Raw genomic sequence first — 26,073 nt, forward strand, 5'->3', positions numbered from 1 at the left:
CTTTCGCCTTATATTCTTGACTCAGCTGGTATCTGACTGCGCCGGACGTCTTTAATTGTGAATAAAAATTTACGTGTGTAAACAAACAAACTTCTTGGTCTCGTTCAGTCCTGCCACGCCAGTCAACAAACTGATTCACCGAGAATCCGAGAATCCACGTACATAAAACCAACCTTGAGGCGGCCCAGCCATCGATCTCAGGAATTTCACATCACACACACTCACACTCACATCAATCATAACATTACAACTTCGACTCTTCTGGAAGACTCGAAAACTCTACGCTCCTTCCTGCCAAACGATATCTCAGCCCGCCCCACCTGGTTTGTTTCCCTCCCGTCCTTCTTCCAGCTCATACATTCGCAAACCCTAACTCATCTTTTTTTCACCTAGACACACACTCAATCCTTTTTTTGATTTCATCAAATTCTTCACCACTCTTCGTTTCCCTCACTTTCCCTTTGGATTCGTTCACGACTCCATCAAATCCTTCACCACTGTTGCGCTCTGCGAGTATCAAAAGTTTCAGCACTTGAGTATCCCATTCACAAGAACATTCACTCCCTTCTCTTCGCAATTACATCTCAAGAATTCACCATGGTTCGCGTCAACTCCTTCGCCGTGGCTGTCGCCGCCATCATTGGTGTCCCCATGGTCGAGTCTCACACCTGGGTCGAGCAGCTCAACCGCGTCGCTGCCAACGGTACTCTCGTTGGTCCTGATGGCTTTTCCAATGGCTGGGCTGGCCGTCTCAGCGGCTTCGACGATGAGCGATACACTATGCGCATTCCCGGAAAGGGCTTCAATCTCTGCGAGAAGTCCATGCCTGGTACCCAGCCTGCAGAGTTCCCGTCCTTGACCGCTGCTCCCGGCGACTTCGTTTCTCTTCGCTACCAGGAGAACGGCCATGTCACTAAACCGAACACGCCCGAGAACAAGCCCCTCAACCGTGGCACTGTCTTCATCTACGGCACCGCCCAGCCCAAGTCTAACCCTAGCGTGTTCGACATTCACCGCCAGTGGACTGCTGACGGCAAGGGTGGCGATGGCACTGGTCGCCTCCTGGCAACCCGCAACTACGACGATGGCCAGTGTTACCAGGTCAACGATTCGCCTATCTCGAAGGAGCGTCAGGATGCCGCTGTGCATGAAGCCCTTCAACCCATGGGCGTCAACATTTGGTGCCAGACGGCCTTCCAGCTCCCTGAGGATCTGGCCCAGAACTCAGAGTACTCCGTCTACTGGGTCTGGACTTGGCCTACTCTTAAGCCGGGTGTCGTCGCTGAGTCCACGAACGGCCAGTTTGCAGACTTCCCTGTCGGCTTCACGGACGATAAGCGCGCTGCCACCTCTGAGGATATCGAGACCCCTGAGCTCTACTCTAGCTGCTCTGTTATCAAGGTTCAGGGTGAGAAGCTTGTGCCCGGTGCCAAGGCTTCCTCGAACTCCAACAAGGCTACCAACAATCTGTCTGCGTTCACGTTCCCCGAGGAGACAGATTATAACTTCAACGCTATCAAGGACCAGCTCGCCAACCCCTTCCAGGTCAGCGTCGACGGCCAGGCTGCCCCTGTCAACTCAGCCCCCAGCAATGGTACTCACAGCAGTACTCCGGTCGCTACTCGCACTCCGACTCCCACCGTTCCCTCTGGAGTCGCCCAGGGCACCAACCAGGCTCGAGTTCTCACTGTCTCTGCTCCTGCTATGACTCTGTACTCGTTCCTCACTGTCACTCTCAATGCCCAGACTCCTGCCCCGACTCCCACCAGCGGTCAATCGTCTGCTGAGGCCAGCGTCACCCCCTTCCTCCACGGCCGTCATGTCAGAGGTAGAGACTCTTGGAACTTCGGCCAGGGCAACTAAGATGTTGGGGATCCACATCGCGCAAGCATTCTGAGCGACACACATCGTCTACTCAAACGTGCGCAACATGATCGACTTTTTTTGGTTCGACAACTTCTTTCTTTTCTTTCATTGCTATTCTTCAGCAATACCCAGCATTCCCATACCACTCTCTTGGAGTTTGGGCTCTCTTTTCGGCATCGCCAAAGTCATACAGTACATACATTCGGTTACAGGCATCACGTTCTCTTCAACTTTCCGGCAACAACGGCAACGGGAATTGGACAAAGGTCATGAACAGGAGTATCACGGTCGACATTTCGGATTTCTGGGCATCGCCCCAGGTGAACAGGACGGGGCAGGGTTTTTTTCTTTCTTTCTTTCTTTCTTTCTTCTTTTCTTGACGATCCAGGCATATAACCGGAACGGCATTTTCGGTCGGCGTTGGAGGATAAAGGATGATACCAACTTCTTTCTTCTTTCAGTTGCCTCAATATTCTGAGGCCATTTCTTTGTCATCAGGGAGGGTTTGTCTCCCAAGAGTTTCCAAGTCTCTCCCATGGATATATGGGAGGAAAGGCTTCCAAAATGGTTCGCACTTTTCTCAAGGCCTCGCTTAACACCTTTTCTACTCGCTTCGACATTCAGAATTCACGTCTCCCTTTCCGGCTGAGCGGCTCGACGCTGCACTTAAGAGACATGATATGGATTGGAGGAATGGGGTTATGGATTGGATGATGAGAGGTAAACACACACAAAACAAGTAGTCATGGAACGCAGAGGCTATAGGGCTCGCCTGGAGGGTGGTAGTACTATGGAAGCCAGTTCACACACTTTTTCTTCATTGCACTTCTTGGTGACTCGCATGTGACATGATTTGAAGTTTCGGTACAGCCATCATGTGGCCCGGTATGACTGACCCCTTTGGTCAACCCTGATGCTGTTCAGCCCACTCACTGATGCTGTTCAGTCCACCCACCCACTCCATGTAGACCAGTCACCCTCATCAGATGGGTTCATATTCAAAACCAGGGACTTTTGTCCGCACACAGTATCTTCAGTGTGACAAAACAACAATTGCTGGACATCTCTTCTTGATTGGAGACAGTAGAACTGAACATTTGTTCGATGTCGGCGTCTGTGCCATGGGCAGCGTACATGCGTGAAAACAGAAATAATGACGCCAACATCCTAAGAATATCTCAGATGGCCAAGCACGGGCTGGTCAACATCGTAGCTATTCCAGCAGAGCTGAAAGCCATCATGGACATTCTAAGTCTGCTTTTGAGTGGCCTACGAGGCTGAAGTGCAAGCAAGGCTGCCAAAAAAAAACCTCACCAGTTACGCAGGCACCCACCACCCACTCATCGTACCTTCCTGTCCAAGTCCATCCACAACGAAAACAAACCTTCATCCAATACCTTGACGGGACGGACACTCACTGCCATCCCTCTACTTCACACCGCCTAACGCCCATCAAGGGTCTATAGGGCACCTCAATTCCATTCTCGTCACCTGCACAGCAGGCGCCCCCTAGGCCGGGGGTCAGGTCAAACTGTGGCGTGGTTGGTGGAATGGTTAACGGTCACCAATTATTCACGCCAACCAGCCTACTCGACGACAGGCTCAGCGCATACCCGAGTTCGAATCCCAGCATGAGCACCTTAAAAAAATAGTTCCCAGCATGAGCGCCAAGAGATGTAGCCCCCAGTTCAGCACCGGGGGGTGAGCTCTTTTGCTTTTTTGGATCACTTAGTTGTTTAAGTTTTGATGAAGGATGATCATAGGCTTGATAATGGCTATGTGAGATGTTGTTTATCATGAAAGCATCTTCGCGTGCTTTCTATCTTTATTATATATAGAAAAATCCTCTTGCGTCTAATGAGCCAGAGGAGGTCGAGGTTGAGTGGACGTGGGAGTAATGCCCTTATGTCCAAGTGCCTCATGATTCATCGCCAAAGTCCTACGGGAATGAGATGGTATATATAATTTCTTGCGTTTGCACCCAAAACCAGGAGATGTATCTTTGTAAATAGGTAGGCTGACCACGCTCAAAGCTATCCCACCCAGCCTTCATTCGCCCCCTATATCTCTCAAGACGGGCTTGTATATCATTTTCGAGTGTCGAGATACCCAGTGGAGTAGACGTTTACCAAGGAAGTATGGCGCCTATCAACAGTTGGGGACAGGCCAGGGAAAATACACATGCCTCATGGTCCTTGACCAGCGTCGCGGATAGTACAGAGTCATCGGCTATTATGGCTCCCTCTCCCCTTTTCTACTTCATGTTGAAACATGCAGACACTTAGTCGGCTACGGTGGCTAAGATTCAATAGACGACGGGGGATACGCTTGCAAGTATGCACGACATGAGGCGTCTCTCATTCACTACGGAGGTTTATGCCTCGACCTATGCAAAGTCGACATGCCACGCAAACACGCAAACCCAACGGGTAATCGAATGACGATCATCTTCCATCCTGCCTCGAATACTTGAGCTCATGTTACTCCAGACTCCACATGCGTCGTGCATCAGATAACGTATCGTTATACCTCAGCCTCACTCTCAAGACAAGCAACGTGACCATCCTGATAAGTTTTGCTCTAGCTCATCACCTCATCACCCAAGCTTTCAAGGGCCGAACCTCACATCTCACCGCACTGCGCAATGACAACGTCCTGGTTCGGCTGGTCCTTGCCGCGGTACCCCGTCTTGGTGGCCTCCATCATCTTGACAATGTCCATGCCGTCGACGACCTTGCCAAAGACGACGTGCTTGTTGTCCAGGAAGGGCGTCGGGACGGTAGTGATGAAGAACTGGGAGCCGTTTGTGTTGGGTCCGGCGTTCTGGAAGATGTCATGTTAGAGTCTGGTATCATAATCGCCCATTCTGTCACGTAGTAGAACTGAGTCAGAATGAGAGAGAGAGATCTCTTGACGTACAGCCATGGAGAGCAGACCGGGCTGGTCGTGCTTCAGGTTGAAGTTCTCATCGGCGAACTTGGAGGTGCCGTAGATGCATACCGAGCCGGTACCGTCACCGTTTAGGAAGTCGCCGCCCTGGCACATAAAGCCTTGAATCTGTATGACATTGTCCGTCAGTTGTGTCACGTTATTAAGTATCTTCCACACCAGCTTCCCTCTGATGCAATGCTTAGTCCGGGAGATGGGTAAGACGGCTGGTAGTAGGAAACGGCAAGGAGAGAAAGAACTCACGATACGGTGGAACTTGGAGGCCTTGTAGCCCTGCGGACGACCTCGGGCATCCTTGGATTCGCCAGTGCAGAATTGGCGGAAGTTTTCGGCCGTCTTGGGGACTACATCCTTGAAGAGCTCGAACGTGATGCGGCCGAGTGGTTCACCTAAGGGCCATACCGAAGAAGCGTTAGAGAAACGGTGTAGTCAAACGATAGACAGCAGAAAGGCATGCCCAGATATCAGGGCTTTGGAAATGAAGCCGGTCAGAAACGCAGACCGAGAGATCAGGGTCACACCGAAGAGCCGAAGCCCACCAGCAGCTCGGAGCCCCGGAGCCGGGATTACCTGAGCCGCGATATTCAACCGCCGACGGCAGCGCCTATGTGGCGCAGGGAAGGGGGTTGCTCCAAGACCCTGGACTTATCTGGACGACGACAACCTAGCTCGGTTGTGGACGAGAGTGCCCAGCATGTAAGGCAGAACCTTGCGGGGACCCGTCTCTCTCGGCATATGCACACGTGCACAAGGTCTGCGAATAGCTTCGTGGCCCCAAGACTTCAAGGGGACAAGGACGACAGACCAGTCCATACGACTCGTGCCCCCGACGCACCCGCGCCAAGACATGAGGAAAAGTTGAGCCCCGATGGCAAATGGTTTGATACATACCACCAAGTGTGATGTCGAAAAAGACCCTATTGACGCAGACCTTCTGTATTAGCTCGCCTTCCTGGACAACTCAAATCAAAAAGGGTAAAGGCTAGATCGCACTCTCGGGGTAGTGGACTGCCACTAACTCCCGGTTTCCCGTTTACATAGCAGGATACCGGCCGTTGCTTTCCCACCTCTACCGTGGAAGCTCAAGAGGCTATTGGGGAGGAGGAGGGTGTGGACGCCGAGAGCTCAGCCACCGCCACCGCTTCGAGATGACTGCAGCCCCTCCCCTCTCAGAATCTGGGCCGAGTGTTGGTGAGAAGCGGTGAAAGGCACAGCGATATGTGCGTGAGATAAGAGATAGAGAGGCGGATTTGGAGATCCGCCGCGAAAGCCGCGCGCGGTAAGGGTCCTGGAAGAAGATAGAGGAATAGACTTAGACTTACAGCGGGTTGCCGGATTCCGGGAGCTTCGTGGGAGGCATGGCTGGGGGTGGTAATCTAGCCGTAGGTCGGGACGGGGATAAGGAAACAAACGAAAGAGAAAAAAAGTAGACTCGGCCCCAGCTGCAGTTGTTTCTCTTCCGTGGGCGCCGGCGGGGTGGTGGGCTAAGGTACGTTGAAAGGCGGGGGGGATGTTGAGACTTGAGAGCCAGGCGGTGGATGGTTTCGATATCCCAGAACGAAGGTATGGATTACGGGAAACTTCTGCTGCCATTCACGCCGAGGATTCGCAGGCCCGCACCTGTCCTGCACCTATGTGGGGCCGCCCAGCCCGTGCAAAAGTGCGGAGGGCAACGCACGCACCTGAGCCGAGTTGTCGGAACCCCGGGCAGAAACAAAACTTCCTTTCGAGGAGAACTCCGCCAACGACGGCGCTACACTACACATGTACCCCTCCTACCTTGTCTTGTCTTGGCACATCAGCTTTCCTGCCCAGCTCACCCGGGCGACTGGATGGACTGTCAGCGACATGCAGGTTCAGCCCGCCGATGCGGAGGAACCTACCCAAACGGGCCTCAAACGAGGCATTGGGTTGCAGGCAAAATGCCTCACACAGAGCGGCATGCAAGCCACGCTGAATCCATACTCCCCACCAGAGGGACGTTCTTTACGCGTATCGTTCGTTCGCTGATTGTGCTGCTTGGGCATGCAATGATCAGCTCGCAGCGGCTATCTGACCCGTCTTGCTGGAACCCCTTTTTTGACGATCATGGCTGTGTGTGCCTCCATCATACATGCAGGGCAGGCTGAACGATATAGATTGGGCGTCATCAGCATACTCTCTAGTGTCATCTTCCATCGGCCGTCTTTTATAGATAGAATGAGTCTGCCGCATTGTCAGTGGGTAGGTTGTATCCTCCGGCTTCGATTTGTAAATCGGCCCAACAGCCCACGGCATCAGGACCCTTCATGCGTGACAGATCTGCCCAGATCAGTAGGCCACGGGGCTCCATGCTGCATCGATGATCTCGCTTGTTTAGGAAACGACAAGGTTGGAGGAGCCAGGGCCGAGTATCTCGAGAATCCCAGAGGCGTTTCTTCACTCCGGCCCTAGCTCGAGAACAACTCGGAATGGACGCATCTCTCGTGGTAGCTTTTTGGCTAGATGGTTCTCTGTAGACCTCTGATTACCATTTTGCACAGCCTTCTCAACAAAGAGACTCTATTTGCTCTGCGATGTGACCGAAGGGATAGTCAGAATGAGATTGCGTGGCTTCTCGTCTTATCAACAAACGGTTGACCGTGATTGAGAGCGTCAAATCTACTTGAGATACGGGCGAGCTCTCATCACAGTAGTAGAAAATGTTCACAAGAACAGGCTATTCTTACCAGGAACTCGTACCATCTCTCAAGTAGAGCGGGAATGTAGTCTTGCCCATGGAGCACTTTATTTCCTTGTGTTGCGAACGACTCCTCATGTTACCTGTCACCTCCTCAGCATTGTTGGGGTCTTGGGCTGAACCCAAAGAAGCGACGATGGCCATGAAGGCGAAATTGTAAATTACAAGTAATAAGCTGAAACATATGGTCATACTGTACAAAAAGAGAGAAGAAAACTTCGCACAGAATTCGCTAGTCTGCTGATACCTGCGACATCACACCACGCCAAAAGCTCGAAGCTCGAGGCACTATGGGTGATTTCGAGCCCGGGGGCACGCAGCTCATGCTCAACCTGAAAGCTTGTCTTTCTTCCCTCATCGAAGAGCTGACAGTAGACTGCTGGTAAATCAGAGGCTTACTTGGCTAAATACCTCGCGGGCTCAAACGGCGACAAAGTTCAAGCTCAATCGACGCCTAGTGTTGAAACCAGTTGTGTCCGCTTCCATAGAGACGTGGAGAGTAATTCAGAACCATCACACGAATGTGATAAAGCCCATTAAGCAGGCATCAAACCTCCTATAGTCCAAGGTATACTTGTCCAAAAAAAACCCAGGACGAAGAAGTGGACATTCTCCTCCGTCCGAGTCACAGCCCATGCCGGTTTGAGCTCCATGTAGCCTCATCTTCAGCAACCTCTTCAACCCTCACCATCACGCTCAACTTAGAACGTCGGCTTCATTCAGCTAAAAAGTCCGAGCAGCGAAATCCGGTGCGAGTCACCATCACCGTCAAGATTCATCCTCCAACTCACAGTAACCTTTACATCTAAAGAAACGCCGGTACTGCATGCAGCAGACCCGACAGCGGCGGTCATTCCATCAAGAGAAGCGCAAGCAGCGAGATGAGCCCAAATATTCACTCTCATCCCATCATCGATACTCAGAAGGCGTACACTGAGGCTTTTGGGAAGAGGACGTCAAACCCTAAGGTGCTCCTCCAGACCGACTGCACACACAGACACCCCCGAACGGTGAAATTCTCGGATGGCCCGTCTCCCGATCGGCCGTCGTCCGTGCCGAGGCCGGGGTCCGCCGAAGATATAGTACCTTCCTCCGGGATGGGCTGTCCGCTGACGGCTGTCAAAGTGTGTCAATGTGACCAGGGGAACAAAGCATTGTGGAAAAAGGAAAAAGAGGGAAAAAAGACCCGCGCGGCCACAATTTCATGGGCGACAGGGACCCCCAGGAGGGAACTTGACTCAGGACCACCGTGAATAAGTCCGTACCTGGCAAGGGCACGCGAGACAGGACCGGTTCGCCGTACAGAATTCCTCGTGAGATCGTGCGCTAATATTGAGAAGCACGTCCGTGATCCCTTGAGGGAGAAAAAAGAATAGCAATATATTAAGCTTCTTCGACTAAAAGAAATATAGGGAGAGAAAGCTTGATGTTGTCGCACTTGAAACAATAGATCAGCCACAATGCGCTACCTGGGCGCTCAGCGTTCATGATCCTCTAATATTTAGATTTTCAACGGTCAAGGGGGGAAATAGAAGTTCGCGAACCAGTCAGTGATTTGCAGAAAGCATAGTGCTCGTCCGCTCAAAAAAACTGTTATGGATGTCCAGTCTGATGAATACTCAACTCGGGGATGGGTACCGCAGCCCCACGCAAACCGTGTATCTGCAATCCGTAGCGTGGTTTTCTCCTCGCTCTGCTGCCCTTAGCTCATATCTTACATAACCCTTCGCGCCCAGAGACCATCTCGAATCGGAGCGAACATCGCGCAGAGAACCCCGCGTCTTCTGGCTGCAGCTGCAGCTGAAGCCCGGGGTTGAAAGTGAGGAGAAGCCCCCCCGTACCCGTACTCAAGGGTCCAAATGCAGAAGGCCGCGTCACGGAATTCGGGTTTAACAGAAAATAGTCTACTTTTGCCAACTGCCCAGCCTCTCTTGGCTGAGGCTGGGGGGGGGGGGGGGGCGGGAGTGGACGAGGACACCAACTTCGACGATATTGGGAAGAATCGCTACCCCTCTCCAAGTTTTCCGCGGCGCCAGCCATCGCGCACATATCCCGCATCACGACGAGCGCGTGGAAAGTTTGGAATGCTCGAAACGCTACCAGGCACTTGGGTTTTCGCCGCGGACGATTTGGGGGAATTTGAATTGCTCGCCGGAAGTCGAACTGATCGACGGGAGCGAATTGAAGCGTCTGACAGGCTGGCGTTAGTAACAAGCCCATCAAGGACGGCTTTCCTCTCTGCCGCATCGCCGTTATCGCGAGCCAAGCAACTCGTAGGTGAAAAAAAGTCCAGACTCCCCCCGGATGGCGCGGCGTTGAAGATCGACAGCACCAGAACAGGGTGGAGCGGATGGAGAGGGGGCCGGGCTCGGATGACAAAGAAGCCTGTTCGTTCCATAGAAAATGATCTCATGGACTGTTGGCGATCCAATAGTAGGCGCAAGCCTCGTTGTGATTCGCGAAAACAGGACTTTTCGACTTTCAGACTCCCGAGGGCCTCACACATTGGGGGCCTGTATATTTTGTTTCGGGCGCGGTTGGCTCCCCCCACCCGATCCACGCATGGCCCGCTGACAGGTCGCCCACGATACGAGTCTATCAATACGGAACCAATTCGTAGTGCTAGTAAGCAGAGGGCCGCAGTTGTAGCCTGTAAGCCAGGTACGTCGTAGGCACACCGCACATGATCACCAAATATCTTGAATGCCGATGTTCGGTAGTGGTTGGGGGGCGACTGGGCGATATTAGAGGCGTGGAATTCGATCTGGGAACGGCAAGCCTTCTTTCAACGTTCAATGGCGTGTCTGCACAGCCCTGCGCCAGCAGTTTTCCGGGGGTTCAAAGTCAAATCGATGATGGCCTTGATGACAAAAGAATATCCTCATTCCTGCGCGGCGAAGATAACCGTCTGGCCCCCGCGAAAATTGTGGCCTGACACCGCGACGACCGAGTTACGAGACAACTCATGCCGCCCACTCGCAACGAGACAGGGTCGACGAATTAGTTAGGGTTCTTGTTGGCGCCAAAGAAATGCGTGAAAGCGAGGAACAATAGGTCAGATGGCTCCCAAAGAGAGACCTAGATGTGCGGCTCCGGAAGGCTCCGGGGTTGAACATCGAAATCCGCAAGACCCGGAAGCATAAGTTTATGGCGTGGTTGTTGCCGGCGGCCAGAGCAATCCGATGAATCTCACTCCGACGGCGAGGGGCATCAACTGATCCGTCTGCAACGTCCCGGGTCCGATAAAAGTTGATCGACACTGTTCTGCCGCGAATGCTATGATGGCATGATCCCAGTTGCACCCACAACCTCTGTTAACAGCCGCCCCGCGTACCAACCTCCCAGCTTTCGAGTCTCTCGAGGGTAGGATAAGTTTTCCCTCATAGACGTGGAAAGTAGGCTATGAGATCGTTTTTATTGAATCATAGACATATGGTCTTATAGCGGCCGTTCTGTTGTAATTTGGGGCGCAGACGTGTTCGACGAGACGGCGACTATATTGCATCGTAGGCTTAAAGCCCAGAAAAGTCGGTCTCCAAGTACTCTGCACACGAAGACCGGGAATGTTCTGGTCAGGCCGGGAGCCAAGCCGTTTTCGTCGCCGTCATCAATGGCGGGGATAAGTTGGTGTGTCCGGATTTGACGGCACTCACCTTCGGTCAGCGTCATTAGTCGAAGCAGCCCCCCATTGGAGCGGGCCAGTGTCCCCAGACGCACTGTGAAAAGACTATTTCTTCGTACTGTTGTCCTGTTAGTCACGGATCAATCGGCTTGTCTTCGCGCGAATTTCTCTAGTCGAGACAGCTTGATACAATTCCGAAGAAGCGAAGTCGTAGTTGGTTATCGTGCTGATAATATGATTTAATCACTAGCGACGCCAGGGAGCTTGTTGTCGCGATTCAACGCTTCAATGGCAGTCATGTAATGCAATAAGGGAAGCCTTCATGACATTGACTTCGTCGCCAGGCGTCCCCAGGAACAGCAATGGTCCCAAGATCAAGCTTTCTCAGGTGGGCGACTGAGCGTTTCCAGGGGCTTGGGGTCTCGAGACGGAGCAAGACACAGCAGCGTCCAAGAGAGCCGTAAGATTGTTCGTGTCGTGGCATCTGATGATAAGATGTTTGAGACATACATGTGTCGTGTTGCCAGAGCAGTATATAGTGCAGATACTCTGGTAATAGTGCTCCTGCGCTTTCGTGTCTGACATCTTGACCTGGCACCCTGGGGAATACCGACTGCCAAAGCAGCGGTCTAGTGCTCGGACTGGCTGAGGTGGCACTGACAACGATTAGACGTGGCCGAGTGAGTGCATCTTCTCGAAATGCTGGTGGTAGGGCCCGAGGAGTCAATTCGACTGTGTAAGGAGTAGGACACATTGACAAACGCTTGAATCAAGCAAGCCCACACTGCCGATAGAGTCGTCGTGGCAAAAAAGCGTCGTCTTTGTCCGTGATGCTGAAACATTTAGAAGATGGGGTGAAATCAATTGCTCGTCGGCCCTAGCGTTCCGAAGCTGACCATCTGAATTTTCGAGTGGTTGCAGCGCGAGCAGCGGTAGCCAGCCAGCATGCTGCTACTCGCCATGAACAATAGTTCGTGGCTATTATTAATTGTTCTCGCGACCTTCAGACCGTCCATCTCGTTGGAGCGCTGTGCTGAGATGCAGGTTCTATTAATGACCATGTCTGAGATGTTGAGACGTAATCCAGACGAGGCACAGTAAGGACGTCGTATTCCGTGCCAGAAAATTGAGTTGTTGCTTTTCGTCGTATTAGACGGAAGCGTGCGTCTTGTGCTTCGTTTCTCTCTCTCTTTCTTCCTCACATGTACCTATGCGGGATGTGCTAGGGGTTGGTCGTCGATATTGGTGTTGAAAATTGGAAGGCTTGCTTGGTATGTTGCTTCTCCCGGGCCGGGGTAGCCGTACCTCGAATCGGCGCCGCGTTCCCTACACACCAACACACAGTAGAATGTCAGAAACGAGAGTAACACGGATTAGTGATGGCGTGCTCGGTTGCTCCCATCTGCAAGGCACAACCCAGCGCTCACCTCCGAGTTTGTACAATCCGATGGCTCGTCTGACACTGGCTTGACTCGGTGACATGGATCCATGTGCGCGATGTCCGGGGCTGGGAAAACCAAAGCACTCGAAGTTGGAAGAAACCCGTTCATGAGGACAAGGATGAAGCAACAGAGTAATGCGCCATGGCTTCAAAAAGAAAGCATAGCAAAATCAACAGGAGATGTTGGTTGCTCCGGCTATACTCCGTCAAGCGGCTGATAATCGTAGGTTGCATTCTAGGTGCCTGCTGTTCGTATGCTTTTCCGTTTCAATGCCAGGCATGAGCGAATATGTTGGCAGTTCGGTTCCAGGAGGTATGATCGTGAAAGAGACATCAAACTCTCAGACACGCGGCTCCAGACAGCTGGACTCGGGCGATCGTTTGGCGAGGGACGAAACAACCGAGCAGTCGTATCTTACTCTGACCCTTGTCGACTTTGCTTCTGGCGTAAGCCGCTAGGTGCTTGCTTCTGCTGCTGCAATTCTCCGTTGGATTATCGCCGCATTATGTCGCGGCCTTTCCCTTCCACCATCCGGCGCCGCATCCCCACAGCATCCCCTGCTTTCTTTTGGAGGCATCGCCAGAGCATCGGCCTGGGCCGCCGGAGAGCGGATGGCGTTAACGATGCGCACCGCGGGCTAAGCTGACCGGTAGCCTAGTACCCGGCCGTAGCGGTGCGGGATCTGGCTTGTTTGGAAAGACAAAGGGGGACAATGAAGACGCCATCTTGCATGGTCGGCTTTACCCATGCATCCTAAGAAACCAAGAAATTGCCGAGGCTTTGGAGGAAGTTGATGTCGCAACTCAAATCATGAACGGGAAAGTGGGCGAAATGGAAGCTGAGGGCACGGATGATTTATCCGACGTGATATCAGCAAGGGAAAGAAGCCCCTTCTTCTTTGGAAGCAGTGTCAGCAGGCCCGAACGGTGTTGGTGTTCGTGACTTGAGGTGGTGTTGCGGTGCAGGTTGTGCGGGCGCGACAGGCAGACTCTTTGGAATTTCAGGCGTCTGGATGGCAGGTACGCACTACCTTCAGCTAGAGCAACGTCAGGCGGTTCGGCGATGGTATATGGTACCTTGCGTGTCAGATCAGCATCATGCTAGGCCCCTTGATTCGATGCGAGATTTCTCTACCTAGGATAGGGGTAGATGGAATCCGATAGGGTGCGATTTGCAGTATCAGCCTCATGACGGCAGCGGGAACAACGACAAAGAACCAACGGGTTGGCCGAGATGAATAGGAGAATCGTGTTGTTCATCACGGGAAGCGGCGCTTGAGCTTTGATTTTGTGCGAGGTACCTTACCTCAGATGCTCCGTTAGTATGTACGGGGGGAAAAGACCAGCGACGCTAAAGCCAACCTAAGCACCATGGCCGTAGCCCAGAGTAGGACTCAAGTCACTGTATCTGTCAGAAGCAGTGGGAAGAGACAATCTAAGGTAAGCCGCGGTCAACCTTAGTTGTAGAGGCCGGCTTTTACATTTCTTGCCTTAAGAACAATACGCTTGTCTTTAAATTTTCCAAGATTTCAGAAGGCCATTTTCTCAATTTCCCCGCCGGTTCTTTGCCGGTTCCCCAGTCAAGGATCCGTTCACTCATGACATTATATGAGAGCAACCCACTTGCTATGTGAGCACTTGAGCGAGCTGTGACGCTAGTCTTAAAGAGGTATGGTGATCTGTCCGAGGGTCGAGTCCCATCACTCACATTGTCTCTGGCGTGGCGCTTTGTTTCCCGAAACAGACTAGATCGGGACATCCTACGAGCTGGGTGAAGGTGCAAACGAGGTGACTTGCAACAATTGACGGCCCTGAGTCCCATTTGACTGCTCGCTCAGACCCGTGAGCGTCCATCTCAGTCACCTACGAGACGCATGCCTTGGATTTCCACGTACCTAACTTAACCTACGCAGTCAACTAAGGTACTTTCAAATGGCAGCGCGTCCCATCCATGGTGGATTGTCTGTGTTGTCTCGGTGTATACGAGGCAGTAGGTACTGGGCACTATCCGTAGGTACTAAGGTAAGCTCAGTTTGGTTGCCCGTCTCCATGGCACCCTTTCGTGCCCCTACCTAGCTTGAAGGCGTGTGCACCAGCACGGATTGGAAAATGCTAATTGTCTGAGGCTTCGCAGTGGCACAGTGTGAGGGCAGCCAACGTTCAATCTCATCCAGGCCGGCGTGCGGCGTGCCAGGTTACCAACACCACCTCACAAAGAAGACCCGGTTTCCCAGCACCTCCACCTCCTTGCATACAACCCTGGCGCGGGCTAACTCATACCCTGCCCAATCCCATCTTGCAGGCCGCTTCTCCGTTCCATCGCTCTTCCCCAGTCTTGCCTTTCGCTCTGTGCCTCTGTGCCTCTTTCCTTCGCGTGCCGTGGTGCCTTCTTGCACCTTTTTGACTGATACTTGGGTACTTGGGTACGTCTCTGCCACACTATTCTGCTCGGTTTGGTGGCCCTTGGGGTGTCTGATGTGTCTTGTCTGGGCTGGGTGGTCCTTCCTCCTCCACTCCTCTTCTTCCTTCCCCTTCGCACTTACCCGCCCATCGCCTTGTGGTTCCCACTTTTTCACTGCGACCGGGCTGTGTTACGCTCTTACTGTCCGTCAGAGTTCCATGTCCTGTTCCATACTTATCCCACTCCACCTGCACTCTCCCTCCCTCCGCACTCTCTTGCCTGCTTTTGTCAACCTTCCCCAACCACCATCCGACATCGTGTCGTGATTCTCCTCTTGTTTCAATTCGCTCTACTCACCACGCCTCCCACGGCTCGAGAGTAGATTGGAATCACGACTCGTATACAGACCGAAACAGATATTCCTACGAGAGGCAATTTCCTTCGTTATTCCAACGGATTGTATCGATTGCACGCCGCATGCGAACGGGGGTTCAGGTCGACCATTTCCGTCCGTAGTCGCTGTTTTCGGCTTTCCGGTTTCAAATCAAGGCAGTCACTGAACCTAGCCACACCTATCTCTCAACCCCATGAACTCGACTCTCTCCCGACCGTGAGTTTTCTTTCGGCATTACCTCTCAGCGGTGTTCGACATTTTCAACTGCCAGGACGTGGATTTCGACTTGACAGATCGTCGTCAAAATGCCTGCCATCGAACAGGTCTTCGTCGAGGTCTCCCACCTCGTGGTGCGGCAGCTCTCTTCGATCTCGGGAACCCTCTCCGCCACGCCGTCTGCACCACTCAGCGCCGACCCGACATCGACTCTCAATGATGCCACGAGTGTAATTCAAACGACCACCGACAACCCGACCCCTACCGGTAACTCGGGCAATGGAGGAGGGGGCGGCAATGGCGGTTCCACGAGCTCTCCTCTGCTCTTCTTCGTCGCCCTGGGCTTTGGAGTAGTCTTTACGAACTTATGGTTAGCCTTCTGAAGACGTGACTCTACTCCCGCAATAACCATCTAACCTATTCTCTAGGATCATCGTTGGCGTCAAGTACTGCTTCCGGTACAATGCTCGTAATCGTGCTATGCGTCTCAACGAGGATGGCGAGCCCATCAATCTTGAGAACATGCCTCGCCCGCACCGTAGGCGCCGCGAGAAGAAGTTAATGACGATGGATGAGGTCAACGACAAATTCCCCATGACCAAGTACAAGACATGGGTATCTGAGCGCGCACGAGAGGGCCTGCCTACCGCCGGAGGTGTTTCTGCGCCTCCCAGTCGGGCGAACAGTCTCCGATCTGTTGATGGAATTGTACCTGAGCTGCCCTCGAAGGAGCGCGAGTCGATTGAAGATCGCCCCGCTACCGCCGCCGGGAACAAAGCCATCGCCGAGAAAACTACCGAAGATGCGGCGAAGAGGGACGGAGACACCTCGACTACGACTGCCAATGCCGATGCTACTCAGACCACCCCGACTTCCGCCACTCATCTTCAGCGTGTTCACAGTGAGGAGGAAGACGAAGACGACGAACACATCAATGCCGCTGTCCCGCCGGAGCTGATGGCTACCAGCGGCGATACTTGTGCCATTTGCATTGACACGCTTGAGGACGATGATGATATTCGCGGACTCACATGTGGTCACGCTTTCCATGCTGTCTGTGTCGATCCTTGGCTCACCAGCAGAAGAGCCTGCTGCCCCCTGTGCAAGGCCGACTACTACACCCCTAAGCCCCGACCAACCCCTGGCGAAGGAGATCCCAACGCCACAGGCGACATGGCTCGCACGGCATCCCGTACCAATATGCCTAACGCTCCCCCAGCTGCGTGGTATAACTTGAGTGGTGCACGATTTGGTCTGGGAGGACGAAACAACGGCAACCGTCGTGGCAATAACCGATCGGACCGTCGTCCTCGTACTCGTCAACAGGCCGCGCCTGCCTCAAACCAAAACACCTCGCAAGCCTCACCTACTACTGCGGAGAACCAGGAATCTCGTGGTCTCCTCTCCAACATTAGGCTGCCTGCCTTCCGCAACCCCCTCCGACGCGGTGGCGATCAGCAAACTCCATCCCCGACGGCAAATGGTGCTAACGTCACACCGTCCCAATTGGAGGCTGGTACGCAGACTGCACCGACGGCAGGCACCACCACCGCCATGACTGAGGCACGGTGACCGTCTTTTTGATGATTGTATCACCTACTAAGGCGAACGCGATTTTGTTTTTTATTGTTGTGCTACTCATGTACATCATACCCCCGAGACCAATTTGCAGATCTCAGCATAGACCTGCGATGTTTACTGCATTATACATGCAACACGACGCCGCTTTTCATACCCATACTTTACATACAGACGGAGTAGGATCAGGCCATATGGGCCAACGGAGGAGGAGGAGGATGGATTAGGCCGCGCTGCGGCAGAGGCAGGTTTGCATCGCAGGTACACGGTGACCTGTTTTGGTTTGGTTTCTCTGGAATTACAAGGGGAGCGGCGGAGTTGCGGCGATTAAGGCATCACTCGTCACGGAATAATGACAATTAAAGTTAACGTACCGACTCATTTATTGACCACTTTATTGAGTTGTGATTGTGAATGTAAGTGATTTTATGATTCAAGCCCGCGGCGCACACTGGCACAATATTGAAACCATGGCGGATGACGTGGATTTTCTAATAGTGACACATGCTTCACCATGAATAGGGTATTTGAGTAACCTTGTGGTATCGGACCCCCTTTTGTCTGTCCAAGCAGTAAACCAGAAACTCTTGTATGGATTCTTCTGCAACTGGCACATGATGAAAGACCACAATTAAAGATACGATCCCTTCTGGAACCGGCCACCAAAGTCTTTTGCTTTGTTGAGCAACTCTCTCCTCTGCGCTGTCCCAATCTTGCCTCCCAGGGACATGTCTTTCTCCTTGTCGAAGGCCCTTTTGCTGGGGTCATCTTCCTCCTCCTCGTCCCTCCCAGGCTTCCCGCCGTGCTTTTTGTTTGCCTGGTGCTCCTCGTACATACTTTTGCCGCGGGTGCTCGCGATATTGTCGCTGATGCGTCTCTCCCGCTCCACCTCCTCCTTGGTCCGGCGCGGCTGCTGGTTCTTTTCGTTGCCCGCGGCTGTCGGATCGCCGCGACCGAGGACGGCGTCCTCGAGGCGTTTGCGCTTCTGTTCTGGCGTCTCGGTCCATATGCTGCTGATGCCTCCTCCGCCTCCTCCCGCGGCGGCGGCGGAGGATTTCCCGCTGGCGAATTTGCGGTTCTTGAGTTTTGTGGGGTCGCGTTCTTGGTAGCCTGACTGCGTGGGCGGCGCGAGCATCCAGTCGTCGCGCTGCGGTGCCGCCGGGCCTTGGGATGCCGTCGCTGCTGCTGCGGCGGCGGCGGCTTGGGCACGTTGGACGGATGTTGTTGAGGAGGGGAGGGCTGGGCCGTAGTCGTCGTCCGAATCCGAGTCCGAGTCTGCGGCGGAGGGGCGGTGGTCTGGCGGTGGCATGGCGGGACCTATGGCTTGTTTCGGGGGAAGACTTGGGCCGATTGAGGGTTTGGTTTTGGGGGCTTCTTGGGCTGGTGCCGATGCGCGAGGTGCTGTTAGGCCGTAGCCGTCTTCGGAGGCTGAATCATCGAGGGGGATTTCGCTCGAGTTTGTCGGGTTTGATGGGGGAAGAGTTGGCCCGATGGAGGGCTTCGATGATGGGGTGGGATTATTGGATGCTGCTGCTACTACTGCGCTCGGCGCGATCGGTCCGTATGCATCGTCGTCGGAATCGTCGTCGTCAAGGTCGATTTCGTCAGTGTTGTTGCGCGTGTGCTTTGGTGGTGGTGAGCCTGCGCCTTGGTCATCCGGAGTGCGCTTTCTCTTTGTAAGATGCGGTGGCATTTGGGGGCCAATTGAAGACATGATGAAGGATAATTTGTCTTCGCGCTGGAGAGGTGGAAGTGTTGAGGCTTTGAGCTTGCGATTCTTCTTTTGGATGTGTTGTGTTGGCAATAAACAAATCGTCGCAATGGGAGTCTGGGGAAGTGGATGCAAGGAGCAGAGCGAACCTGCGCTGTGATGTAACTGTGAAGATCCACCACGGCGAGCATGAGGTACCTCAGGTACTTACCACCTACATAGCTGATAAGGTAGCGTGGTTTGCGGCCCGCCGGAGAAACCCCGGTCCGTGTTGGAGCTCTAGTTAGTAGGCGGCAGGAACCTAGAACCTGGAACTGTTAGGTGCCCAGTTAGTGTGGGCTGTGGTGTCCAAGCTGCGTAATGCGCCTCTTTCAGAAGACAACTAGACAACCATTGATCAACAGCTTACCTTCGTCTGATAGGAGCTGGCATAGTGGGATCACATCGCCAGAGAACAAAATTTCATTCATAAGATTTTGTCGTCTTCAGTTCATAGCCTGATTGAGCCGGCTTCTTCTACGAATCCTCCCTTCCCCAGAACACAACTTATCAAGCTTCCGAATCCAAAACGAACTCTCCAACCTGCGACCGCAAGCAATGTGCCTGATGAACCGCCATTGATGACCCCACCATCGAAGGAGAGAGATGATGGACCTGGAGACACAATGGCAGATCAAGACGACCGGTCCTCCGAGGACATACAAGCTTCCAGTGATGAAGAGACCGTGAAGGCCGAGAGGGAGGAAGACGGCATCGTCGGCCTTTTGGATGATGAGACCCAGACGTCTAGCAGCACACCACCGGCGACTGAGAGCGGCGCACTTCCGAATCGATACAGGGAGATTCTGCGCGAACAAGCCGACAACGTATCCGACGAAGGCTCCGTGAATGCCGTTCCCAAGCGGGTTGGGAGCCCGATTGATTCCCTGATGTCGGTTCCTGATGATTCCCCTTCAGTTCAGGCAAGTACAACCTCGCGGTATCCCAATGCGCTCTGACTGACCTTGTGAGTCCAGGGCTCCGTGATCTCGTCTCCGAGCAGTAGCGTCCTCCCCTCTGTGGCCTCCCGACCCGGCCTCAGCAGTCCCACCCCCTCATTCCGACCCTTCGACCGTCGCTTCCAGTCCCGCATCTCATCCGCAAGCTTCATTCATAGCCCGCGATCCTCCTCCCCCGGCTTTCTCACCGGCCACAGCCGCTCTGCTTCCCTCAGTTCAAATCTGCTAGACCGCGACGACACCGACACCCCATCTCCACCTTGGGAAGTTGTACGATGGACGAGGTTGAAGAAACTCAACGGTCAGGCCTTCTCCGAGGCTGGCAAGCGCAACTTTGGCGCCCCTACATGCATTGCTGTCTCCGCTTCGATCGTGCTGGGGACTACGAAGGGTATAATATTAATGTTTGATTACAATCAGGTCTTGAAGACCATCATCGGCCCCGGGACCAAGGCGGTCGAGTCTGGTGCCATCACCGCCATCACAGTTTCGGCAGACCATACCACGATTGCCGGAGGCCATGCGAACGGAAACATATTCACCTGGGAGGCGAGCCGAGCATCTAGGCCGTTCCTTTCCATACAGCACCTTGAACAGCCGCAACTGCAGAACCGGACTGTCGATGGACACCTGCCAGGGGTTGCCGTGACCCATCTCGGCTTCCTCGGAACAAGGCACACTGCGCTCGTGTCGGCGGACGACCGCGGCATGGCGTTCTCGCATCTAGCAACAAGAGGTACAGGATCTCTTGGCCGTACCGTGAAGACGACGAGGATACTAGGAAGGTATCCGAACGCTGCCCCTCCAGCTGGCAAGCCTCTCAAGCCTAGCACAGTCCTGGCTTTCAGTCCCCTACCCCTTGGCAACACGGAGCGCGCAACAGACACTATGGGCCTCACCGCAATGCTTACGCCCTACCTACTGGTTATCGTCTCCACGACACCCGTTGCGCAAACCCAGCACAAGTCGGCGAGGCCAAAGGACGTCGCTCATCACAGCGCCATGACCGGCTGCCTGGCGTGGTTCCCTGCCGTGAAGCTTAAGGTTCCGGATCCTGTCACAGGAAGCGATATTTCCAAAGTCAAATTGGTGTACTGCTGGTCCAATGTCTTGACTGTCCTAGACGTTGACGAGATACCGGCTGAGAACAAGGACAAACCACCGACGCTCAAGTTTAAGGCACGGAGCAGGTGGAAGTGCGAAGAAGCCATTGTCGCAGTGCAGTGGCTCAGTCGCTCGGTCCTCACTGTCCTAACAATCTCACAGCGCTTGATTGTGCTCGAGGACCGAACAATGCGACAGACAGAAGGCTTCGACTTGATCAACAAATTCATATACCATGCCGATCTCTTCTCGAAGCAACTGCACACCCTAGTGGAGCAGTTAGACGAGGACGATACGTCTATGCATGGTGTTGTAGCTGACGCATTTTACATGAGCTTGAAGACGTACAAAGGCAAGATTTTCTTGCTTGGATTCAACGATGTGTCCATTGGATCGCTATCGAATTGGGCTGATCGAATCATTGCTCTTATGGAGAACGGTGACTACGTCGGCGCAATACAGCTTGGCACATCGTACTACACCGGTGATGCAGACAAGCTTACGATTGGGTTGCCTGAAGACACCTCGCTGCGGCACTCAATGGTCCGCGACAAGCTTATGGAAATCATGAAAGCATCGCTCAAATACGCCTTCACCCAGCGGCAAAAGGACAAATCAGCAGCCGATGACAACCATGTGCGGGAGCTTTGCGAGACGTGCTTCACTGCCTGTCATAATGTAGGCGACGTCGATTTCCTCTTCGAAGAGATGTACGAGTGGTACGAGGACGCCGGCGTGGAGGGCATCTTCTTCGAAACCATGGAGCCCTATATTCTCGAAAAGAACATTACCATCGTACCGCCTACTGTTGTCAAGGCTGTGGTGACATACTACGTCACCAAAGGATGGGAGAGTCGACTCGAGGAGATCATCGTTCACATGGACACTATGACGCTGGACCTGGACCAGATCACACTGCTGTGCAAGCAGCACAGTCTCTACGATGCGCTGATATACGTCTGGAACCAGGCATTGAACGATTATATCACACCGCTGATCGACTTACTAACACTGCTGGTGCCCCTCATGAGCAATGGTGACTACATGTCTTCCGGGAACATGGAGGACGAGATATACGGCGTGAACGCGTTGAAGATGTTCCCTTACCTCTCCTACACATTGACGGGCAGAGTATATCCTACCGGCGAGATCATGGACGATGCCACTGCCTCGAAGGCTAAAGCTGAGATCTACTGGTTTCTGTTCTCAGGAAACAGTGTCACATGGCCCAAAGGCAGCGACCGACGCTTCCTTACACGGCCAGACCAGCATACAGAGCCGTCCTTCCCTTATCTCAGACTGATTCTGAAGTTTGATGCCCCGAGTTTCTTGAGTGCGGTGAACGAGGCCTTTGAGGATTCGTTTCTGAACGATTCGCCGGACAAGCAAGTTAACGGTGGCATCAGGGGCGATGTGCCTGAAGAGCAGATCTTTGGCCGTACGGTCGACCGTCAATACATCGTATCCATACTTCTGGAGATTATGAATCCGGCGGACTTCGCAGCCGAGGACACGATCTATCTCGATATGTTCATCGCTCGGAACCTGCCAAAGTTCCCTCAATACTTGCTCTTCCCCGGTTCAACTCTTACGAAGGTTCTAACCGGACTATGCAACTACCCCGGGACAGATCTTGCCGAAGATGCGCAGCTCAGCGCCGAGTACCTCCTATCGATTTATCAACCGCCCGATGCGAACACGCTCATACCGATGTTCAAGAAGGCCGGTTTCTACCGGATTTTGAAGAGGCAATACAAGGTTGATAAACAGTATGGCAAGCTTGTCCAGACGTATTTCGAAGACCCCGCTGACCGGGACGCCGTCTTTGAATGTATCGGGGATTGTCTACGGCCACAGAGTGGTTTGAACCGCCGCCAGGTTCAAGAAGTCCTTGACGCAATCAGGAACAATGCCAGGGCGCTTATCGAGACCAATCCTGTCGAAGCGGCGAAATCTCTATCAGGGCAGCCCGCAGACGTCCACCGTCATGTACTAGATTCTGCCGAAGATTCATTGGGGCTGCAATTCTTCTACCTCAGAACGTTGCTCGAGCCAGAAAAGCGCGACGGTGAATCTCCAGCGAACCCCGACCGAGCTCTGATTGAACGCTACGTGCAACTCATGTGCAGATTTGACCCAGCTCATGTGTCCGACTACATTGGCCTGGTTCAATCCGTTAATCTTCGACTTGATGCCCTGCTTCCAACTATGGAAGAGACTGGTGTCATCGACGCTGCGGTTGTGCTTATGGCTCGAGAGGGGCAGATCAAGGATGCTATGGACAGACTTGTCAAGCACCTTGGTACGCTCGAGTCGGCCCTGCAAGGTGTTCTGACGGGCGCTCAAAACAATGACAAGGCTGAAGACTTGCAGTCAGGGGCTGAAGAGATCTTGCGGGCACTGCAGAAGTACGTGCATGTGGGCATCTGGCTTTGTCAAGGTCAGACCAAGTCTTCAAGAAAGGCGAATAGCGTTCAAAAGAAGACAAAGTCATCAACTTCAGAGGTTTTATCACCAGACGAAGAGCTTTGGCTCAACCTGATCGATGCAGCTGTGCAGACAACCCGGCAGATATCGTCCATCATTGAGATTACGGGCACTGCTGAGAATGGCACTCTTGCTCATGACACTCACAGTGGACTTGACGACCTCGACAAGGATAAGCTTCTGACTCTTTTACGATCTCTCGTCCAACACACCTTTACAGCTCTCCTGACAACAACTTCTAGCCCAGCAGGAGGCCAAGGAGGAGGCAGACTTCTTACAAATGCCGGAAGCAATTTATCATTCCTCCGCATCCTGCGAGCTTTCCTTACTCGAGCTGCGGCCTCATCACCAAACCTCGCAGATTTGCGCTCCGTCCTGGCATCCATCTTCTCAGCCTACGCCTACGAAGAATCAATACTTCGGCTTTCTAACCGACTTCTTGAGCGAAGCCTGTTCGTCAATGTCAAGCAAGCCATAGACCTTCGACAACGAGGCTGGCGACCCAGGGGCTCGACTTGCGAAGCTTGTGGTCGCCGAATCTGGGGCCCTGGTGTGTCGGGGAATGTCTTTGAGGCCTGGGAGGAGAAGCAAGCGCGGGAAGAGGAGTGGAAAGCAGAAAAGAAAGCCTTGGTTATTGCTGGAGACAAGGGGAAAGCTGGAAGCGGCAGTGACGTATCACAGGCCGTATCAGATTCTAAAGGGAAGGGCAAGGCCGCGCCTGTGGCATCGGACTCCCAAGTGGAGGTGGACGAGGCGGCGCCTGAAGAAGGCGCTGAGGGGCAGAGTGAAGCTGTGGCGAAACCGAGAGAGCAGCCGCTGGGACCGTTGGTCGTGTTGGCTTGCAGGCATATTTACCACCAGAACTGCCTGGACGCGTACCAGTCTCGGCCAGAGGTTGAGGGGAAAACCCGGGCGGAGACCCACGCCAGGGAGTACAGGTGTCCGATTGATGGATAGACTTGGGGTGTATCTTCTGTGCACTAGGCATGTACAAATTTCATGAATGAATGAGACCTTTGATGGGCGGGCGATGCCGGGGCCTGGGCGATATCACAAACATGTGGCCGTTCTCGGCCTGGAATGACGGCAAGTTCATGATGTCTAAACGCCGGCGAGCTCTGCCCCGTACATCGTGACGATGAGGCAGGATCGAGACTGGTTCCAAAGTATGAGCGCTTAAAAGCATTACCTCACTTAAAAGACCTCCCTGTAGTAGCTCACCCTTGACTGTGTGTCATGTAACTACAGATGTCGGCTCTCAGGAGGGGATGTCTGCCTGTGTAAATGATGTGGAAAGAAGGAAGTCAAGTCGTCGGTAGTGATGGTCTTCCGTGCACAGGCCAAGCCGACTACCGTATAGGTTCCGGAGATATTGCTGGCGGAGGTGCGGGGCCGGTGGGATCCGTACTAGAGGCGGCGGGCGGGCTTCCGGGACTGATCGGGGCGGAAAGAGGGGCGCCGGCGTTGCAGCTACTGTCCGAACCCTTGGCTCTCCCGACATCTTGCTCCCATTTACTAAATGCTCACTTTGTCAGTCCTCTGATTTGAAAACACCGCAGTCCACGGCTTTATTTTGATAAATGTAAGGACCTAGATAGCTTGATTCCGAGCTCGCGGAGCGGGCGCTCCAGAGCGTATTTTGGGGACCGGGGGTTTGCTTTTGAAACACAGGCCTTACCTCTTCCAGCAGGTTGTGCATCGTGGTATAATTATGAAGGGTTGCCTATCGATTGTTAAGGGCAAGACTGTTATGGCGCAATTGATTCTTTGTGAAGGTTCATCTTCTTGACTACTGTGCAAGCGTCCGTCTTATCAGGCATATTGGCATCATTTGTTCAAAATGGGAGGGACTGGATGGCTTCGAGGAGCTCCAGCCCTCACAGAAGAGAGTTTGTCTAATTAGTCGAGGACACGTTAATAGTGAACGTTCTGTTATACCGAGTTTAAAGACTGGGTACAAACGGTCTAGCGAAACCCCATTTAATAGCCATGAAGGTTTTGTGGGCAGCATACAAGAACTGCCGCAATAACCTGCCCATCTCGTGGTTCTCCTTTCGGGACTTGGAAGCAGGATAGCGGAGCGGGCACCATTTACCATGTTACCATGTGTTCCTCGTGAGTCGTTAGAGGCCCACCAAGACCCTTGTGCCGATCCGGACTTTCCTCTTGTAGTATCGCACACGGAACCCTCTCGTTTTCGGTGCTCATTTGAAGGTCTTTTCTGACTTTGCGTTTCTCTGGCGGGCAGCTCCGAGTACGCAGTGTTCATCGACTGTGACCAGACAGGTGCGATATGTATTACTTCTTCTTAATTTCCCCTAATGGGCTGTGACGGCACTTGAAGGAAGGATTGTATCCAGTGTTGCGAAGCATGCGCGTATAGTATCCCTTCCAATCAGACTGCCAACGCGATCAGCTTCTTACGGTAGTATGGCGCGAGGGGGCGCCTGTCAGCGAGGGTATGAGAGCCGGCAGCTCAAAGTCAAGCCTTTGAGATCGGCATGTGAATGCAACATTCAGCCTGATGCAGTCGATGGCATGTTCCAGCTCCCATGTATGATGTACCCATGAGCCAATGACTATCGTA

The 26,073-nt window shown here is 53.3% G+C and overlaps 6 protein-coding genes across 6 annotated transcripts; 4 read left to right on the forward strand and 2 right to left on the reverse strand.

Annotated features, from left to right (window-relative positions):
• Positions 1 to 597: 597 nt before the first annotated feature.
• BDZ83DRAFT_564170 (uncharacterized protein) lies at positions 598 to 1,863 on the forward strand (the record flags this gene model as incomplete). Its single annotated transcript, XM_060503614.1, has 1 exon — positions 598 to 1,863. One exon carries the CDS (start codon positions 598 to 600, stop codon positions 1,861 to 1,863), a length of 1,266 nt encoding a protein of 421 aa, XP_060371840.1.
• Positions 1,864 to 4,198: 2,335 nt separating this feature from the next.
• Positions 4,199 to 6,391, reverse strand: BDZ83DRAFT_4817 (cyclophilin type peptidyl-prolyl cis-trans isomerase/CLD). The gene is made up of 5 exons (XM_060503280.1): positions 6,138 to 6,391; positions 5,707 to 5,732; positions 5,059 to 5,204; positions 4,786 to 4,923; positions 4,199 to 4,689 (listed from the first exon to the last, which is right to left on the reverse strand). Exons 1-5 carry the CDS (start codon positions 6,173 to 6,175, stop codon positions 4,489 to 4,491), a joined length of 549 nt encoding a protein of 182 aa, XP_060371841.1. The 5' UTR covers positions 6,176 to 6,391; the 3' UTR covers positions 4,199 to 4,488.
• Positions 6,392 to 9,090: 2,699 nt separating this feature from the next.
• Positions 9,091 to 10,589, forward strand: BDZ83DRAFT_4880 (uncharacterized protein). The gene has a single exon (XM_060503285.1). It carries the CDS (start codon positions 9,394 to 9,396, stop codon positions 10,204 to 10,206), a length of 813 nt encoding a protein of 270 aa, XP_060371842.1. The 5' UTR covers positions 9,091 to 9,393; the 3' UTR covers positions 10,207 to 10,589.
• Positions 10,590 to 15,697: 5,108 nt separating this feature from the next.
• Positions 15,698 to 17,156, forward strand: BDZ83DRAFT_531454 (uncharacterized protein; the record flags this gene model as incomplete). Its single annotated transcript, XM_060503324.1, has 2 exons — positions 15,698 to 15,978; positions 16,037 to 17,156. Coding segments are annotated over 2 exons (1,401 nt in total), but the record flags the coding sequence as incomplete, so codon positions are not given.
• A 661-nt stretch (positions 17,157 to 17,817) lies between these two features.
• Positions 17,818 to 18,900, reverse strand: BDZ83DRAFT_645760 (uncharacterized protein; the record flags this gene model as incomplete). Its single annotated transcript, XM_060509884.1, has 1 exon — positions 17,818 to 18,900. One exon carries the CDS (start codon positions 18,898 to 18,900, stop codon positions 17,818 to 17,820), a length of 1,083 nt encoding a protein of 360 aa, XP_060371844.1.
• Positions 18,901 to 19,209: 309 nt separating this feature from the next.
• BDZ83DRAFT_4899 (vacuolar assembly/sorting protein VPS8) lies at positions 19,210 to 24,607 on the forward strand. Its single transcript, XM_060503288.1, has 2 exons — positions 19,210 to 19,859; positions 19,914 to 24,607. Exons 1-2 carry the CDS (start codon positions 19,518 to 19,520, stop codon positions 24,441 to 24,443), a joined length of 4,872 nt encoding a protein of 1,623 aa, XP_060371845.1. The 5' UTR covers positions 19,210 to 19,517; the 3' UTR covers positions 24,444 to 24,607.
• The last annotated feature ends 1,466 nt before the right edge of the window (positions 24,608 to 26,073 follow it).

This window comes from Colletotrichum acutatum (genome assembly GCF_030867785.1).
Source record: "Colletotrichum acutatum strain CBS 112980 chromosome Unknown BDZ83scaffold_1, whole genome shotgun sequence".
NCBI lineage: Eukaryota > Fungi > Ascomycota > Sordariomycetes > Glomerellales > Glomerellaceae > Colletotrichum > Colletotrichum acutatum.

Excerpts from the sequence above, each read along its gene's own strand:
- BDZ83DRAFT_4880 (XM_060503285.1), top strand. The coding sequence starts at position 9,394 with ATGCAGAAGGCCGCGTCACGGAATTCGGGTTTAACAGAAAATAGTCTA.
- BDZ83DRAFT_4899 (XM_060503288.1), top strand. The coding sequence starts at position 19,518 with ATGACCCCACCATCGAAGGAGAGAGATGATGGACCTGGAGACACAATG. Across the intron at positions 19,860-19,913 it reads ATGATTCCCCTTCAGTTCAG|GGCTCCGTGATCTCGTCTCC; the intron begins GCAAGTACAACC and ends TTGTGAGTCCAG.
- BDZ83DRAFT_4817 (XM_060503280.1), bottom strand. The coding sequence starts at position 6,175 with ATGCCTCCCACGAAGCTCCCGGAATCCGGCAACCCGCT. Across the intron at positions 4,924-5,058 it reads CCTCCAAGTTCCACCGTATC|ATTCAAGGCTTTATGTGCCA; the intron begins GTGAGTTCTTTC and ends AATGTCATACAG. Across the intron at positions 4,690-4,785 it reads CCGGTCTGCTCTCCATGGCT|AACGCCGGACCCAACACAAA; the intron begins GTACGTCAAGAG and ends GACATCTTCCAG.